Source organism: Wyeomyia smithii, chromosome 2 (genome assembly GCF_029784165.1).
Source record: "Wyeomyia smithii strain HCP4-BCI-WySm-NY-G18 chromosome 2, ASM2978416v1, whole genome shotgun sequence".
NCBI classification, from domain to species: domain Eukaryota; kingdom Metazoa; phylum Arthropoda; class Insecta; order Diptera; family Culicidae; genus Wyeomyia; species Wyeomyia smithii.
Window position 1 is genome coordinate 186,490,392 of NC_073695.1, and position 20,493 is coordinate 186,510,884.

Here is a 20,493-nt window from a genome sequence, read left to right on the forward strand (position 1 = left end):
AATAAAAAAAAAAAAAAACGTCGCAATAGGGGAAATGGCTCAAAGACTGCACTAGTCTCAATCTCCGCTCGGACGACCAAAAGGCGAGAACTGAAAGCTCCCTTCTGAGCTTGGTTACCGCGGATCAAGATTGTGGCTAAACACACGCAATGGATAGTAACTTTTGGTATGTATAAAAAGCCATCAGTTCCTATCCTAATACAAAGTTTATTTTCCCTAATCTGGACTAACATGGAACAATTAAACGAAATGGGGGGTGGTACTTGCGCTTTACTCCTGCCGATATTTGGTGTCCGGTTTCGCTTATACTTATATTTGCTGCTGGTCGTCTCGTTCGTGCCGACTCGATCATCCCGGTATCTCTATACACCGGGGCCGCTGTTGCCGACTGATGGGGATGATGATTACTGCCGCCGATGGATGCTGATGACACGGCTTGATTGCCCTGCTGGCTACCGATGTGATTCTTCCTTTTACGATCGCCAACGCAGGCGTGCTGGCCCCTGGACAAAACCAACACCTTCCTACCCGGTGGAAACCGCTTCCGAAAATTGTTGGCTGGTGCAACTTATCGCCGGTGGTGTAGTTGTGGTCTGGCTACCAATAATCCAAAATGGCGAATTTGCCTCACCAGACCTCTCAAAAACCCGGGCGTTTTACAATGGCGATCCTTCTCGCTGTACCGCGTCGACTTAAACGTTAAACCTGTCCTGGCCAGACCAACCCCTCCGGATATTTGTTGAGAGCTATGAAAAAAGTCCCACAGTGGACCTTTTTTCTCGATGGCTTCAATCTCTCCGTCTTTCGACACTATGCCTATGTAATTCTGCTCTCTATTGCTTCAGAAATGACTTTTAACTTCTTCTTCTAACTTTACTTTCTCACTTTAACTTCTAACCTCTAACTGCTATACCTATCCCTCGCATGTGCTATGGCTATCTCACTCCTTTTCCGAGTCCACTAAACACACGCGCGCACTTCTATTCTTTGTGGTGGTTAAAGATCAAGAGACCGGACTCGTGCCCAAGTCGTGCCTTATAAGCCCCTAACTCTGGCTTGGAGACTAGAATCTCCGACTTCGGCCGAGTTCTGACGTTTCTTTTGCTTCCTTTTTCTTGGCAACCCTTTTCTTATAACATCATTTGCGAACAACCGAATACGTACATCGACGATGTTTTGGAGTCCGTTCACAAATTATTACCAGTACAGATAAGAGTGCATGGATGTGATTCTGACGTTTCTCTCTGAGTGTACTTCAGTTTGGTAAAGCTCTTTCGCTGTTGCCCAGGTTGGAGAGAACGGTACACTGGGGCAAATGAGCTATGTGGTGGAGCCACGTGCAATATTTTTGGAACCAACCGGTTACAAACAAAATCCGCGCATTGTTCTGTACGGCTACAACGGGACTCGTTCAGCAGCCAGTTTTTTTTTTCATCACTGGCGGACCATTTTTTATTTTAATCACTAAACAAAAACACTCACTACACTAAGAATACTTTAATCTTTAAAATGTTCACCTCAAATTTTCAAAAACAAACTTGAATTAGCAGAAATATATGAGATGAATTTCTGCAATTTCTTAATTTCAACTGTATGTATTTTCATCTCTTTTCACTGCTTTGAAGAATTTAAAATTTGCCAAACCATTGAATCATTCCGCTATAATTGACATAGATGGACAGCACTGCAGTGGTTACCTAGGTTACCATATTTGCACATAAACAACTAAAGCGGATATCTAGGTAACCTACTACGACGGGCTGCGGCTACGTTCATTCATGATAATGTGATTCATTCATGATTAACAGTGTGATGAATATGAGGTTGTCGTGAGATGAATAATTGAGCAGTGATTTAAGTTTTGAGATGGATATGGAAGCGTTGTTAAAAATGGTTTGTTTTACAAAATTCAGGAAAAATCTAGCTAAGTTTACTAAATATACAATGCTGAACGATTCCATAAGAGCACGTAAGCGTATTATGTTTATTGGTTCAATGATTTCGTGAAAATTTGGTGTTTAATCCGTGCATTCTTCGTGAATGTCAGCTAAATGAGATGAATAATGGAGCAGTTCCCCTATACTGTTGATTTATTCCACACTAGGTACATTGAAAATAAGATGAGAAATATGTGGTTTACAGGTGGTCTTTGAACTCGCTTTCCTTTTCATGTCGAAATACTCTCAGCTATGAAAAATAAAAAGTATACCGAAAATCACTACCGTTTATTTTATTGTTCATTAAAATAAACATTCAGTATACAATAATAGAACGAAATGATGGTCGTAGTCTGCTCGCGGAGAATAACAGTCGATTTTTACTAACAACATCTCCGTATTGTATTGCAATATAAGTAAATTTATGTTAAAGTGATACTGAATAACGCAATACCTTCTTCGCATATGTACGTTATCAAGAAAGAATCCATATGAACAGATTGAATCGCTCGGTTACTGATCGAAACGTTTTCCGACCTCTGACACTGCTTCAATGGCATTAAATTTCCATGCAGTTTCACTCGCCAAAAGAAATCGGCTGTCTGGATCATCTTTTCCGTTCCAGCTACCATCCATGAAATGCCCGTGAAAAAACCAAACTTCCATCTTCGAGGGCACTCCATATCCACTCTCGAAATAATATTGCCAAACCGCGGATAAAAACTCGTTCTCAATTGGTAATTCTATTCCACATCGTTTTCCCTTATTGCAGCAGCCGGCGAATGGCTAGCAAGGAAAAAGACATGGAACAACTTTTATCTCAGCGAGCGCACCCGAATATCAGCATGATGGTGATTGGGAGAAAATAGGACACAACGTCGTACAGCCAGCGACCCCAACTAGCGTAGAATGTCTACCAGAAAAGTTAGATTTCATTTTTGTGTAAAACTAAAAAAAAAGTTTCAATAGCTTTTTGACTTTTTTTTCTTTGGCATCATTCTCGGATCATACAGCGGATGTTAGGTACTGATGTTTCTCACCAAATGGTTCCCAGGCCAGCATTGTTGTTGGTAATGGCAACTGTTTTTCTTCAGAGTGGAACTAACATTTCAAGTGACATGCATTTCTATTTACATACGAGTACATGTATGATGCAAAAAGGCATCCTCGTTGTGCATTTACGATGACTTCCTATTGTGAATAGTAAGTAATGGTGCTATGTTACTAAGGGGACATGCAAGCTTTGGTCTAGCTACAAATGTAATGATGCTGCATAAACTTTTGCAACGTCCATTTGAAGCTATTCATGGATTCTGAATTTTAGCTTTCGGAATGGAATAGACATGGGCACTAACTAACCCAGCTAGTTGTCATATGTTTGGAATCACGCGTTCTGGTAGAATTGCCTGAGCGGGCAGAAAAAGCTAAAGAAAACATCCGGTCGCTGAAAGGCTTCTATAGGTTTTCCATTTTCCCATTATCAACGCTTCGATATCTGTTGACTTGGTATACACGTATATTCCTATATCATTACAGCGATGTGCAAAGCCATACACAAGCTGTTCCTCGTCCGACCAGCAGGATGTAAGCTATCGGAGTAAAAATAGTAGTGAACCTTGGGGCAAACCTGGTACAGCCCATCACGATCAAATTTCTCAACAATAGAAAAAAAATACAGTTGACCTATAGATTATTTTCATAATTTCTGATGAGCTTGCTAAATCTTAACTGTGAAGCAAACGTTCTTGCCCGATTTTGTTGCATTTTTCCTGTACTACACTGTAGCTGAGTTTACTCGAACAATCAATGAAGCGATTTTCTATAAGCCCTGCACGATACATTGAATCGCGATTGCCGTTTGCTTTTTGCCCGGTGGAAAACAAGCGACCGTCTGGCAAATCGATATGGCCTCCGGCCATTGAACGGCAGTCAGCTAATAGTTGACCCAATTGAGTGAAACTGCTTCAGCTGTCGAGAGCACAACCTTAAATAATAAAAATAAAAAGATGGAATTACCATTGCTTGTATGGTGAGCCGTTATCCTTTTTCTTAGCTGTAGGATAATAATAGAAACTGCCGCCAGCAGCAAAACTATTTATTTGCTGTAAGTTTGCGCAAAGCAGATGATTTATTGCTCAACGAAGCGACAAACTGGGAGAGCAGAATATCCACTGGATTGCCGGATAAGTGCAAATGGGAAGCTTTTGGATGGCGACAGTAATTTGCCTAATTGAATAACTTAGAAAGAGCTGGCTGTTTTTAGCACCGATGTGCACGACATTCAAATGTGTTTTGGTTTCGTTTGGATTTTTAATTCAATAATTTTTATTCGTTTGAATAAAAATATTTGTTGTTATGTTCTTATGATCGCCAACTATTGCTTTTTCATACATTACATCAGCGGTTCTCAACCTTTTTTTGTTCGCGTACCCCTTGGCGATATTTTTCATATCGATTGTACCCCTGTAATGTTTTCGCAGAGTGGGAGAGAGTAGTGGTAGATCATGTTGTGGTAGTCTTGTTTAGGTTTAAAATTGAACTATGGTTTGTTTGATTGCTACAGTTATGTTTTAAGAGCAAGATTGAAAAACAAATGAAGTATTTTGAAGAAAAATTGCTTTGTCCGCCATTACTGATTTTTCTTCCGCGTACCCCCTGAAGGCTTTCGAATACCCTCAGGGGTACGCGTACCCCAGGTTGAGAACCACTGCATTACATGATCAAAAGATTCTATTTTTAATTAGATCCCAAAGTTTCTCTTATTTTTATGTATTAACTGAAAGAGCGTAGTTTTTTGAGCAAAGTGTGTTTTGAAACCTTGGACTACGAGCTAAGGTTGTCAGGGCAGTGCGGGATGATCCTGGGTATTACGTAATCCTGATCGGAGAAACTGGCAGCGGACAAAGTTATGCGGAACCAAACGGGATGTCTTCAATGGATAAATATAGTTGTTACTCGTTCACTTGGCGTATCAACTGTGACAAACTCTATCAGATCGACAGCCTATTTATTAGATTGATACTTCAGAAAGTGTCAGCTTATTCAGTCTACGTGATAATGAGTAAACAATACTCATGCTGTTACGTTCTCTTAATCAACCCTGAAAGGTAGATTTGAATTACGTAATAGGGATATTACACTGGGGTCTCCTTCCGTGATTTGGCGAAAAAGTTCAGGTTCAGGATTACGGTCGTATCATGCCAGCAAACAACCCAACAGAACGCTGAAACAGAACCTGGTTGCCAAAACCCGAGCAAGGAAGCTATACGAGTAAGTCCTGATAGAGTAAAACAGCTGTATTTTGATGGACGATGAAACATTCGTCAAAATAGACTTTGGACAAATCCCGGGTCGGAATGTTTCAGGTAAAAATTTGTTTTTGCAGATAAATTTGCCCGCAAGTTGATGATTTGTCAAACCATCTGTAGCTGTGGAAAGAAGACAAAAGTTTTCATCACTGGAGCAACCATAAATGGACAAGTTTACAAGGAGAAGTGTCTCCAGGAGATAGTTTTGCCGTTCATCCAGTCACACGGAGGCCCCGTGAAGTACTGGCCCGATCTAGCTTGCTGGCACTACGCCCGTGATGTAATGGAATGGTACAAGCAGAATAATATTGATGTTATCGAAAAAAGGAATAATTCACCAAACTGCCCACAGTTTCGTCCCATCGAAAGATATTGGACAATAGTCAAGCGTGAATTGAAGAAGTGTAGCGAATCAATCGAAACATCATCTGATGTGGCGAAGTGGTGGAAAAAATGGCCGATACGGCTGATGTTGCTGTTCGAAAATTCATCAGAACAGCAGACAAATAATTTTTCTTGTATTTTTTCCTTGAAGTTAGTTCCTCATGGAGAAATTGTATGCGGCCAAATTGTAAATAAACAAATCTTACTGTATGGAAGCCTTCTGTCTTTATTAGCGCTCATTGTCATTTTCAATTACCAATCGTCAAGTGATAACAGCATAATCTTCGCTTTCAATTGAAAATTATTTCTTTCCTTTTCAACTCTTCAGCTGATTGAACTAAAGTAAGAGCTTTAAGTAAATTTTATTTGACTCACAAAGTGCTCGACAATGAAAAAAATGTTCTTCGATTAAAGGCGACGAGTCACAGTGTCGCAATAACCTGACAGGTGTCAATTGAATATGACTTTTTCAGATTTTGCTTCAACGTATTTTTTCAAAGAAAGAATATACGTAGTTCACTTTAGCCCATTCGAGTAAATTGTTGAGGCTCTATAGAAATACTGTATGAAACATGCGAATTCTCGACTACTTTGTGATAAGGTCATATGTCTAAACGTAAACAAAACGAGTGAGAGCTATATTCCATGTACTTCACAAGCACAAATCATCTCTCACTCGTTTTGTTTACGTTTAGACATACGACCTTATCTCAAAGTAGTCGAGAATTGTTTTATACCCTACGTAAAGGTTGCTATTCGTTGAACTAGTTTAACTGACGAAGTAACTGTCTCTAGGTCGTCTTCTTGACATTTATCATTCTCAAATGTTTCATTTCCGTTTTAGGAAACAACAATATTTTGGGAACTCACATTTTCACGATCATTTACATATTCGTTCCGCTTCGAGCAGTTCAGGGATATCATTTTCCGATAGATAGTTTAAACATAGAAAACTGTTTTCTTTCAGTGTCAGCGTTCATGGTTTAACACGACTACTTAACTGCTATGGCTCTCTCAAGCAAGTTTAAAATCTTGTTGGCATATTTTTCATTACTCGTAAATTGAAATTCGATTCGAAGGGGAAACGGCTTGATGGCGTATTATTGGAGTTAATCTTCGAGTAAAACTGACATTACGTATTGGTTTGATCGAGTATTTATTAGTGCGAAAGTGACAAAAAGTGGTCGATAAGTTATAGACGTTTGTTCGTATTTACCTAGCATTATAAAAAAACCTTTTTCTTCGCACCGGTCTCCAGTAATTAAAGCGTAAAAATATTATTCTTCCTAATCCACCGGTGAAATCTTATTCTGAACGTAAGCAATACAAATTTGACATCTATTTGCGAGTCAATGTTCACTCGGCATAAACTACAATAAAATGGGGGTGTCGAAAAAAATACGCAATGCCAATCCCACCTCTAAACGAGTTCTGCCTTGTTCAGAGTACGCCGCATATCACCTGATATAACCAGATAATATCGGATATCACTTTGGGTGTTCACACTACAGTGAGTTGATATGGTTTGACATGGACTTTATTTGGTTTGGTAACTGAAAAGAGAAGAAAACAAAAACAGGTCAAAGCAAAAACAAGACAACAAGAGCAATGCAATTAGGATAGAGATGTTAGCTAGTTGGCTCGCTCCAACGCGAACTCTCATATGCAACAGATCATTGCACGATGATGTCATTTGACAGTTCTGGAAGGGTATCCGCCGCCGAACGAAGTCCTTGGAACATGCTCGTGCAGGACCAACGCGCTCTTTGGGTTTTCGAACGGAAGGTTCTGCGTACCATCTATGGTGGAGTGTAGAGAGAAGATGGATCATTCGTATGGCACTACGATCGTATGGCACTACGATGCTTGTAGAAAAGGTTATTCACCCCAAACTGATTGAATGTCTGACGAACGGCTCACCATTTAATTTTTTCAGCAACACTGCTACAGCATGCTGCTGCTGGTTGAACTAGAAGAAGGGAGTCAATCAAGATGTAAAATTTGGACCTTTCTGGTCTGTAATCGATTTCGCATTTTGATGTTGTACGATAAAGATGTAATAACAAATTTTGACGTTCAGTGATAAGTTTATACAATTTGACATAATTCCATGGTAGCGGTGAAAATTAAACCAATAAATTACTGGAGGCAGTTTAATGTGTTCACATTTGTTAACACCCGGATCAGAGCAGACTCTTATTTGCTGCACTCATGTTTTGGCTATTTGTCGCGTTAAAATCAACGACAAAACTGATAGCGACTACGTGAATACTGCTGGAAAAAAATACATTCACCTAAATGTGAAGCCTTTTTTTTTTCATATATTAAACACGAACTGAGGGCAAGTACCGGCCTTGCCGCTCGTTACGAAGAACACCCGCAGCGATCATTTATTTCCGGTTACCTTCGTTCGGTATGCCATCAACCGCTCGTTTGCACGGTTGCGTAAATGTGCCCCCGCAAACCACTACGTTCGCTTCGACAAAGATACAGCAGGTAATGCTGGATGAATGAAAAAGCCGCAGCATCCTTTCTCTCATCAGGTGGTTTTCACGCCCCAGTTTTCGAACCGACAGTTTGCAGTGTGGCGATGGAAATTTTTCCATCATCATTTTTTATCACTCAGTAATTTGGCACGTCTTTCGAGCGACGTTTATTGTTGAAAAAATCTTTCTGCACTGAAATCAAGCTAGTTAGTAGCAGTTTCTAGTTATATATTTACTATTCATTTGAGTTAAAATTGTCAAATGTAGAGCGCGTATAAACTATGAATTATCAGGAAGTGAACTCCTGGCTTTGACTCTTATTCAAAAAATTCGTGTCCGTGGTTACATTCTTTTCTTGCGACAAATCTGTTAATGGGTCGTCATTACGGTGGCGGCAATGTGAAAGTGTAGATTTAATAAACCTCTTTTTAATTTACCCTGCGGATGTCGTACATTCATGCAATACTCGAGTCTCTAAATAAAAGCTTACGGCTCGGAATTTTCCCGTCATCATCTACCACTAACAGCACCGTACTTTTCTATTCTCATGGTTTATGCAAACAGTTCAGCATAGTGCTCTCTAGACTGCATAACAACTCTCACTTATTAGTGGGTGGTGGAATCGACACATCCACGGTTAGAACCAATTTAGCCACCCAGTTCACGTGGAACGGGCGAGCAATCATGCAAGCCAGGGCATCCCTGGTATGCATATTGGAACTCTTCTCTTCGCTCGTATGAGTCTCGTTACCGAGTGAGGCCACCTGCGAGACCCGGTGTCCAAATCTGGCCGGAATGTAGCTCTGGTTCGGAATGAAATATGCATAGCGTAAACGGGATTCGATGAATTCAAATCGTTTTCGGCATAAATTTGGACATTTGCTCACGAGCCAATTTGCATCGAATCCAGCTGAATGCGATCCAGTATCAATTGCAGCGAGTAAATTTAAGAGCTGTAGGACTTGCTTAGAATATTCTATTTTTTCATGCATGTACATCTTGCTTTTCGATTGCAAAATTGTTTGTTTACAGCACATACCTATTGACATTAGATTAAACTTGGAAATTTGCGAATGTCCGGAAATTGTTTTAGATAAGTATTCAAGTATTTAGAAGCTTTAATTGATAAAAGTGTACTCAATGTTTCTCATCTCAAAAAAATGTGAGTGTCAAATTATACTTTTCTAGTCCTCATCCAGAAGCTGCCTGGTTTCTGAATAATGAGCAAATCTGTGTTTCAAACAAAGGTACCTTTGTTTAAAGGTAAGGAACCTCGTAAAAATGAAAGGCTTATTCACTTTCACTTTACTAACTTGCTGTAGCTTTCCAGTGCTTAAAGTATCTTCTAAATAAGGATTCGTTATCGATATTGTTTTAGGCACATTTTGCACGATACACCGTGCCCCAGTACTGAGTCGAAAAAATTTCCAGATCGAAATGATCCTCGACCTGATCGAGAATCGAACCCGATATCACAATAGAGTTTTTTAGCTATTCACGGATTTCGGATGTTTGTATATCAGCTAAAAATGGATAATTTTGGGAGCATATTTTTTATATCGTTGTCCTTCGATTTCTAAATAAAAAATAAAAATGGCTCGGAATCTGTCGAATGACAGTTAGTACATGGGTGAGCTATCATTCAATGGAAATCGAGTAGATTTCGAGTAGTTTTTATTCGCAATTAAAAAAATGAAGAACAACGCTATGAAATGTTGTTATATAAAGAAAAAACCGATGTCATAAACATTCCAGCTGAGTGTTACATCATTCCACACTTTGAAGTGAATTCGTTGAATTATACTAGGTGAACACAGGTTTTGCCCTGGAGTTCACACTGGGGGAAAAATGAACGATAATGGCTCTTTAATCGTTTCTGTGAATTTTGGTGCCCCCAGCAAAGATAACTTTTTCAGAGACTCATTTTTTTCCCATATTGCTCTGTGGCCTTTTGACGCAGCTCTGCGTTTACTAGGGGCACCAAAATTCACAGGAAAGGTTAAAAAGCTATAAGCTGTTTAGTGCAACTTGTTTAAGCTTTAGGGTGACTCTTTTTCGCTTTTTTCAACCAGTGTTATCATCCATAGCTGACTATTAATTGGATTACGAAGTGGAATGATAGAGTGATGTTTCGTCGATTGTCTCATATCGAGGCAAAAATTTGTTGAATGATCAGCAACGTGTTCAGATCGGTACAGTATAACGCATTCCTGGTCTAGAAAGTTAGTTGTTTAAATGAAGCTTAGAATCTCTGTTTTTGAGAGATTATAAACAGCTCGAGTACTTGGTGCACTTTGCTTGTGCACATCATGTCATATCAACGTCTTTCTCAGATTTAGCTCAAACTTTTCATATAAGGTCACTATGGAAAAATCTTAAGTTCGGTGCCGTGGTATTTTGAGTTAAAACTTCTTATTTGTTTATATATTATAGTTACAAATAAATAATCTCTAGAAACAAACTGATACATTTTATGAGGAAAATTAGTCAAGGAATTCAAAACGTATATCAATTTCAGGTAGCTCAGTTTTACCAGAAATTGTATTTTTCGACAAATGAGTATACCGCTTTTTACGCGGTTTTTTACACGGATCCTGGAATTTACGCGGTTTCCTTTTTGGCGGCACGTATCCCCCGCGTAAAAAAAACGACTTAAGTGTATTTTGATTTCGAATTGATAATTTCGTCGGGTTCCTGGGAGTGAATTGTTTAAAAATCCCCTTTTGCTCAGAAAATGCAGCTCTTTTTGCACAGTGCAACAAAAATTGACTTTTTTTCTGCCTTGGCTTCTACATATGATTTTTCTGTGTATTTTGAGGCAAAACCAATTTTTTTCGATTTTGGGCATATTTCAACTTAAGGGGCAACAATGCCACCATTTAAAATTTTTGAGAAACCGGAAAATTTCGATGTTTTTTCGGCGCCATTTTGTTTTAAAGCCAAATATCAAAATTCTAAGAGTTTGTCCACATATAAGCATCTTCTTACTCATCTTTTAAAAGAAACCGATCTTAAATCGGAAAAAAACTGAGCTCAAAACGGTGATTCTACGAAACCGGTTTTGGCATGTTTATAGTATACTAGCTGACCCGGAAAACTTCGTCCCGCCTATTTTTGTGTTTAATTTATTAATTTTCAACATTCCAAATTCATTAATTTCTTGCGATTTGTTTATACCATTTGAAATTATTGGTTTTATCGGAATGACAACATCCTCGACTTTTGCCTTTGGTACACCACCTCTATTCCGGAAATACTCATATTGGGTGGTATTCAGTTATTTTCGTTGTTTTCCAGAAACTGGAAGTGGTCATCTTCGAATTCAAGATGGTGTCCAGGGTCAATGCTTGGCTTCTATACATTATTTCGATTACGGAAATATTCATGTGTAGTAGTATTCCGATGTTTCCCAGAAGTTGCCATCTTACAATTCAAAATGGTGTCTGAGGTCAATTTTTAGCTCCATGCATCATTCTGGTTAAAGAAACACTCATATTGGGTGGTATTTGGTCACTCTAGGCTATTTTTCAGAAACCGGAAGTCGCCATCTTGGATTTTAAAATGATATTTGGAGACACTTTCCGGATAGAAACCGGAAGTTTCCATCTTGAATTTAACAATGGCGTCTGGAGTCTAAAATTTTTCTTGCTCTCAAAAACCTCAACATATCAAATTTGGTTCCATTTGCGTGATTATTTCTCGAGATGTGCAGAAATTTTTGTGGAACCCCTCCTTTCAGAAGAAGTTACCCCTAAAAATATTCACCTGCCGAATTTGGTTCCATTTCTTTGGTTAGTTCTCGAGATCTGCAGAAATTTGTATTTCGTTTGTTTGAAACCCCTCCCTCACATAAGAGGAGGGATGTCGAACCATTATAGACATACTTGTTACCTCTAAAAACATTTACCTGCCAAATTTGGTTCTATTTGGTGGATTGGTTCTCGAGCTGTGTGAAATTTGTGTTTCTTTTATTTGGGACCCCGCCCTTTTAAAAGAGGAAGGGGTGTCAAACTGTTATGGATATATTTGGTACCCCTAAAAGCATCCACCTGTCGAATTTGGTTCCATTTACTTGGTTAGTTCTTGAGATGTGCAGAAATTTGTGTTTCATTTGCATGGAACCCCTCCTTTTTGTATATTTGTAACCCCTAAAAACATCTACCTGCCAAATTTGGTTCCATTTGCTTGGTTGGTTTTCGAGAAGTGCATAAATTTGTGTTTCATTTGTATGGGACCCCTCCCTTTAAGAAGAAGGAGGGGTCTCGAACTATCTTAGTCACCTTTCTCGGCCCCTAAAACCACTATACACAAAATTTCACACCGATCGGTTCAGTAGTTTTCAAGCCTATATGGATCAGACAGACAGACAGAGCTGCATTTTTATAAGTTTAGATAGAAGATAGATTAGATTTCACAAAGCAGAATAATATCTAGTAAGTATGAGCATTAATGGTAAAGCTTTAATATCTAAAAGTGGCAGTCAAAATATGTCTTATTTTGAGTAAAAAAGTCTCAGAAATCGATTGGTTGGTGTCTGGTCTACGTAAAATGTCAGCAACATGTCGATTTGGCCCCAATTCCCCTACAGTACTAAAATAGGTTTATCTCGAAGTCTTACTAATTTATTTGAAATCTATTTAATGTAATATCAAGAGTGTAAGCGATACTCAAAGATACAATAACAAATTGTCTTCACATGATCCTCCCCCTTGTGTGGGGAGGGGGTCTAATTGTTGGCCAGTACCGGTCAAAACATGAAAATCTCATTTCAGCTATGAGACAGAATCATCGCGTCTTCGATAAAGTTGATAGACTACTCAGAGAACAATCGTCTATGAACCGTAAATATTTATCTACTCTCCTATTTGAAATGTCCACGAAGGCCCATAAAGTGCTACGTGCAGTTATTGTAAGAGTCCATTTTGGTGTTACCAGAGGTGCGATAAAAAAGCCCGAGAAAAAGAAATTAAATCCACCAACGCATCGTGCTTTGTGATGTGGTACTTTGAAAGAGATCCTATAGACAGCTATGACAACCTATCGTGAAGGTTTGTACACTAAACGAAAAACGGTACAACTTTATATCCCCTGAGGAAGGCCAAGGTCAAAGGCCGAAACGTCGGACATAAAACCTACTAGCGTTTTGATACACCCCTAAGACTGAAAAAGACGTATTTCCCTTGAAATTTCATGTTACAGTCGTCTTCGAATTTGGTTATTGTGACACATTAAGCATGTACACCTCAATTTCTTAGGGAACATCCATAAATGACGAGCTTTTTTTAGGTTTTTTTGACCCCCTCCTCCCCCATCGTAGCATTTCGTCACAAAGTCAGGACCCCCCTCTAGATAATTACGTAGCTTATAACAACCCCCCTCCCCCCACATAATTTTTTTTATCCAAAACATACCTTGAGTCATTAATGAACAAAAAAGACAAGGAAGGAATAAAAATGACCCTAAGCAGACAAAACAGTGATAAAAAAACAATTGAAAAAAATCCAAATTTTTTTCTTAGTTTCATGTTTGCTACGTAGCTTGGCTTGAACCCCCACCCTCCCCCTCGTCATATTTCGTCACGAAACTGCAAACCCCCCTCCCCCCTCAAATGCTACGTCATTTATGAATGTTCCCTTATTTTGAAACATCGGTAGCTTAGAACAAACAAAGTTGTTCATGAAACCACATCGATGAATTGATTCCCTGCAGGAATGGCTAATGGACAACTTTGCGAATTATGACGAATGAAATGTCAATAATGCATTTCAAATGAATCGACTTTATCGAAGACGGGATGATTCTGCTTCATAGTTGAAGCGAGATTTTTATGTTTTGACCGGTACTGGCCAAAAATGAGACCCCCTCCCCACAAAAGGGGGAAGATCATGTAAAGCCAAATTATTGTTGTATTCTTGAGGATCGAATAAACTAATTTAACGTCGAGATGAATCTATTTTAGTATTGTAGGGGAATTGGGGCAAATGCGACATGTTGCTGACATTTTAAGTAGACCAGACACCTACCAATCGATTTCTGAGACATTTTTACTAAATATAAAACATAATTTGACTACCACTTTTGGGACCGTTCCTAAACCACGTGGTCATGTTTTGATCACTTTTTATACCCCCCGTACGCCCCGTGGTCTTTCGTAGTTTTTTAGCCAAACCCCCCACCGCCCCATGCGACTTTAACCACGTGGTCTTTTCATTTGTCAAGTGCCAAAGATTCACTTAAATTTTTAACTTGAATTTATTAAACTTTCAGTACATTCTATAATTCTAAAATGCAAAAGCTCCATTCTTGACTTGGTTGAAACAATAAATTAAAAGTCAGGAAAAAAGACCACGTGATCATTTCGTTAAACCGTTTAAAAGATGGGGGTGAGAAGATGCTTATATCGTCCCCTAAATGCTAGAACTAGATAACTCGAAAATTGACGTTTCGAGAAAAACTAGTTTGAAAATTTGACCTATTCTGGTGATGACGATTCAAATGCAATTTTTAAAGGTTCAGATTTTATGAAACGCATCCATATCGTTTCAGGCCCGTTATAGCAACGAAAAAATCAACAAAAAACCGAGTTATTTAGTTTTATCACAAAATACGCTTGTTTTTCGTTGAGATATCTAGTTTTTTAATTGATGAATAACTTTTTTTCTTGTAATCGTTTTTCAACGAGTTTTGGATATGTTATAGAGCTCGACGCGATAAATATGATGGCATACTTAACTCAAAATCGACAAATTTCGAGTTATCTAGTTCTAGCATTAAAGGGACGATATGTGGACAAACTCTTAGAATTTTGATATTTGGCTTTAAAACAAAATGGCATAGAAAAAACATCGAAAATTTCCGATTTCTCAAAAATTCAAAATGGCGCCATTGTTGCCCCTTAAGTTGGAATATTTCTAAGCTCGGGAAAATTTATTTTTGCATCAAAATACATCAAAAAATCATACATAGAAGCCAAGGCATGAAAAAAAATTGCACTGTGTAATAGATAAAAGCTGGTTTGTTTGAACAACCTAATTGTTTTATTCACTTGAAAATTCGCTGCAAAATCTGCGAGTAAGAGTTCAAAAGTTTTTTGAAGAACATAAAAAAAGCAATGCGTACATTAATAGGTAGATTATAAATCAAGAACTTATTGGTTCTAAGCATTGTTAATATCAAACGCTCTGTAAAATCACATTTTCAATCTTATTTTTGATATTGTTTCTTCGTTCAAACTTAAATGATAAAATAATGTTCCCTCGGACAGCAATATCAAAAGAGCAGTTTTTACATCGAAAAATTACATTCAAACTCTTATAACTCAGCAACCGCATGCATAATTGGCACAACCTATATTGCATGTTGAAGATCAATCTGTTCTCTAACTGCTTAGAATATTTTCATCGTTAGAAATTTCAAGTATAGTTGTTAACCTGTTATCAAAGTTTATATGGCAGGTGATGCCATATGGCATCACGCGCGGGGATTGGGTTAATAATCAAGAAATTAGAGTATCGTGTTCACGCTTGTAAGTGACGCCATCATCGACCCGTTTTTGTGTATATGTCTGACCCATCGTTCATGTTCATTCGACAGTTTAGCTCCGAAATTTAGTCCGACCATGGCACCGTGGTTAGTCATTTGGCGTTCATGCTTGGATGATAAGATAACAATGTTCATCAATCAAGGTGACCTGCTCAAGAAACGACAAAGCATCATTTCACACGTTCGTTGTTCTTCAAAAGCATGTCGTGTTCTGATTCTCCAATTCTTTGCTGCTTCCGTTGCCTGTAATGCAAATTTGCTAATAATAATCCGTGTAAATCAACCGTAATGAGACTGTTTTACCAGAACGACACAGAAACATCATTTTGATTGCATAATTCATCTTCAAATGCTTTATAATTCGCAAAATCAAACTTTTACAGGCTCAGAAACCAAGGTTATTTTTAACAATCAAAATAATTTTCCAATGTTTTTGACACAAGTTTAAAACAATGGAAATTCGTGGTTGTGTTCAAAGAACGACGACATGGATTCAAATTGAGTACGTGAACATAAAAAATTAGTTTCTATTGAAGAAAAAATTAATTTTCAATGTACCCAATTCCATGTATCCGTTTTTATATGCCGGAAAGCGATTTTCAGTTGTGAATTTCTCGCATACTAACGGGCATTTAACAATGGTTGGCAAAACCAGCCTTGCCTATAGTGCAGCTGACTATTCCGGTGCTCTGGCGCTACAGCCAGATGGTTCACACATGTGCGCGTTGGCCCGAAAGCTCCAACAATCCTCCAGACGACAAAGAGCAGATCGAAAGCTTGAAAAGCTTTTCCTCATCGACAAATACAGATGCAACCATTCGTGGCAACCAAAACGGTGCAGTAACGGAGGAAACAGCTATAAATTTTCCGCCAGTTTTCAGTTTGCAACCGATGTGGGCACTTCGACACGAGTGTGGTCATTGCAGGCAGGGTGCATTTTGTGACTCATTCGGCTTGCCTCGCCCTGCCTGGATCGTAATCCTCGAGCGAATGATTTACCGCGACCGGACCAATTTGGGTCTTCAGGAAAGCTGTATTCGGGGAATTCCATTGTGCTGAAAAAGAATGCATTATTCTTACCGTTCCTGGGTCGCCGTCATCCGGTGTCGCCGAACTGTCTGGGCGTGAATGAGTCATCGTCGCGAAAAACCTGTAAGCATAGTGGAGCCTCACCGTTTAGTTTTCTAGCCCGGTTCGTGACGGAAGCGTGCATTTAAATGTCGGTTGCGGAAAGGTCCGCAAGCAGAACAGCAGCTGCAGTTTGCTTTTGGTCTCGTGACTGTTCGCGTCGAGTTCAAGGAAAGTAGTGAAAAATGAATGTCAGCCTGGAGGAAAACGGTGTATAGTGATGATATTGATTGGACCAATTGGTTACCTGTTTCCAATCGAGGTCATTTATCGCTCCAGCGGCGTAGTTAAATATGGTTCTAATTGTGGTAATTGATTGAACGTGTTGGATGACTGTGCTTTTATACTATTTCGTGTGGGCAAGTGAATAGTGGAACAGTCTCAAAGTGGCGCATTACAGCAAATACATCGAATACCGTGCCGCATTAATATCTATGTGTTTGCTGATCAACACAATTAACAGCGTACTAATTGGTGTGTTGATTAAGCTTAATTTGATTACAACCGGGATAATTCTCTCGTTAAAAGTGGGTTCTGAAACATTGTCTGCCATGGGACTTAAAGGAGCAAACATTTTTATAGGTAATCCAGTGATGATGATTACTTTCATATCCTTTGACTATTGTTTTTTTTTTCAATTCAATTTTGTCATTCCTATTACATTCCTAATACCAATTTATTAATATTGACTTTCGCATTCGTTTCTCTCTTTCTTTCCAGGTAAGCGCCGTGTCTTGCTCACTTTTGAATGTTGTCGGGTGAAATTTTAATCCGATCGCCGTTGAGCGTGGTGCTACTACCGCCACCCTCATTGATTGAATTTTGTAGAACTATGGCAGCTCTCGCCACGCTCGCCAATCAGCAAAATATCGATGATGACGACATTTTCTTAGGTAATTTAACGTTGGTACAGTGTTGCGCTGTCGTTCTTTTTGTGTTTTGATCTCCCACCATTGTTTGACGTAACCATCCCCAATACAGTTTCATTACCAATATATTGTTTTTGGTTCGATTGCCACACTAACACGATTTATCAACACTTTCACACCTAGGAAAACATTCACAATGCGCTTTCGAGTGATTTACAAGACGAGGCTGACCTTCTATTCTAAAGTTTTGATTATCTTGCTTTTTCCCGTAACTTTCATACTTTTGTCCATTGGTTTTTGGATGTACCCGCTTTAGACTTTTGCTTTTGGAACCACGAGAAAGCAGTTCGGTCATCACCGGTATCCTTTTATTTCTCTACGGTTTTCGGTTTGGTAGCCCTAGTTGTAGTAGCACATTTTGCTGTAGCATGTTATGCGAGATAAAAATTTAGTTTGATCTTTATATTATAAACACGTTGAATCATACCAAACATTTACAATTTGAAGCTCGCGTAACTAGATGGAAAAAAGTTACGATCGAAACGTTTACCGTGCCAGTATTTTTCAAACAGAATGCCTCCTGTTTGCCTACAAATACTTGCCTACAACGGATGAATAGCAGCTGACTCTCACGTTTGTTATCCTCTGGATTACATCGAAGACGTTCAAAATTTAATTAGATACTCTCGAGGAGATTAAAATAATTGTTTAATTGCTGCAATCCAGCTTCCATTAGATGTTTTAAGTTTTCGCATTCCATTTTATTTTCGAAAATCTAAACATATTAAAATGCAGCTCTGTCTGTCTGATTCATATAGGCTTGGAAACTGAACCGATCGGCGTGAAATTTTGTATATAGGGGTTTTAGGGGTCGAGAAAGGTGACTAAGATAGATCGAGACCCCTCCCTCTTCTGGAAGTGAGGGGTCCCATACAAATGAAACACAAATTCATAAACATCGCGAAAACTAATCAAGCAAATGGAACCAAATTTGGCATGTGGATGTTTTTAAGAGTGACAAATGTAACCATATTGGTTCGACACCCTTCCCTTTTCTGTAAGGGAGGGGTTCCATACAAATGAAACGCAAATTCCTGCACATCTCAAGAACTAATCAAGTAAATGGAACCAAATTTGGCGGGTGGATGTTTTTAGGGGTAACAAATATATCCATAATGGTTTGACATCCCTCCCTCTTCTATAAGGGAGGGGTCCCATACAAATGAAACACAAATTTCGCACAGCTCGAGAACCAAACAACCAAATAGAACCAAATTGGGCATGTAAATGTTTTTAGAGGTAACAAATATGTCCATAATGGTTCGACACCCCTCCCTCTTATGTGAGGGAGGGGTTCCAAACAAATGAAACACAAATTTCTGCACATCTCATAACCAAACAAATAAGTGGAACGAATTCGGCAGGTGAATATTTTTAGGGGTAACAAACATGTCCATAATGTTTTGACTCCCCTCCTTCTTCTGGAGGGGAGGGGTCTCTGGAAGGGAGAGGTTCCATACAAATGAAACACAAATTCCTGCACATCTCAAGAACTAACCAAGTGAATGGAACCAAATTTGGTGGGTGGATGTTTTAGTGGTAACAAATATATCCATAATGGTTTCACCCCTCCCTCTTCTATAAGGTAGGGGTCCCATACAAATGAAACACAAATTTCGTACAGCACAAACAAACATATCTATAACACCTCTCCTTCTTCTGACATTTCTCCAAATACCATTTCCAAATCCAAGATGGCGACTTCCGGTTTCTGAAAAACAGCGACAAATGACCAAATACCACCCAAGAAGGGTATTTCCGGAATTGTAATGATGCACTGAAACCACAAATCGACCTCAGACAACATTTTGAATTGTAAGATGGCAACTTCCGGTTTCTGGAAAACAGCCAAAAAAAGCCGATTTCCATCCAATATGAGTATCTCCGCAACCAGAATGATGCACAGAAGCTAAAAATCGATCACAGACACCATTTTGAATTCAAAGATGGCAACTTCCGGTGTCTGGCAAACAGCCTAAAATGATCAAATACCATTCAATATGAATGTTTTCGGAGCCAGAATGACACCCAGAGGTCAGAAATTTACAACATTATGAATTGTAAAATAGCAACTTCCGGTTTCTAAAAATCGTCCAAAAATGGCCGATTTCCATACAATATAAATATCTTCGGAACCAGAATGATACACAGGAACTAGAATCGACCACATACACTATTTTATATTATTAATTCTAAGATGGTAACATCCGGTTTCTGGAAAACAGCCGATAATAACCAAATAACATCCAATATGGGTGTTTCTTGAACCAGAATGACACTCAGGGCGACACTCAAGATGGCGACTTACGGTTCCTGAAAAATAGCCTAAAGTGACCAAATACCACCCAATAAGAGTATCACCGGAACCAGAATGATGCAAGAAGCTAAAAATTGACCTCAGGCACCCAATATATTTCCGGAATATAGGTGATGTACAAAAGCCAAAAGTCGAGGATATGTCATTCCGATAAAACTAATCATTTTTACGCGGTTTTTTACGAGGTTTTTTTTACGCGGATTTTTGAATTAACGCGGTTTTTTTACGCGGATTTTTGAATTAACGCGGTTTTTTTTACGCGAATTTTTGAATTAACGCGTTTTTTTTTTACGCGATGCCGCGCTAATTCAAAAAAAATTAAAGGAGGGTTGTATTCAAAGCCACGACCGCAAGGTTGAAGTAGAATACTTGTACAAGAGAGATAACCCGGCTGCTTGCGTGTCAGTTTTCCTAGTAAATAAATGTTGACCGCTCATTGGCAGTATTGAAAATTCTGTGCAA

At 38.8% G+C, this 20,493-nt stretch overlaps 1 protein-coding gene across 10 annotated transcripts in view; it reads left to right on the forward strand.

The window, feature by feature from the left end:
• Positions 1-20,493, forward strand: part of LOC129725672 (protein Fe65 homolog) — a 187,069-nt gene that overhangs the window by 114,961 nt on the left and 51,615 nt on the right. For 5 of the 10 annotated variants that reach the window (XM_055681734.1, XM_055681730.1, XM_055681733.1 and 2 more), the window contains one exon: positions 17,506-17,678. The exons of 2 other annotated variants lie outside the window; for them this stretch is intronic. In XM_055681734.1, the coding sequence (XP_055537709.1) occupies positions 17,534-17,678 (145 nt within the window). In that variant the 5' untranslated portion in view covers positions 17,506-17,533. Of the gene's footprint in view, positions 1-16,558; positions 17,368-17,505; positions 17,679-17,970; positions 18,015-20,493 lie in introns of those variants that run through there. 3 more of the 10 variants (XM_055681727.1, XM_055681729.1, XM_055681737.1) reach the window with 2 other exon arrangements.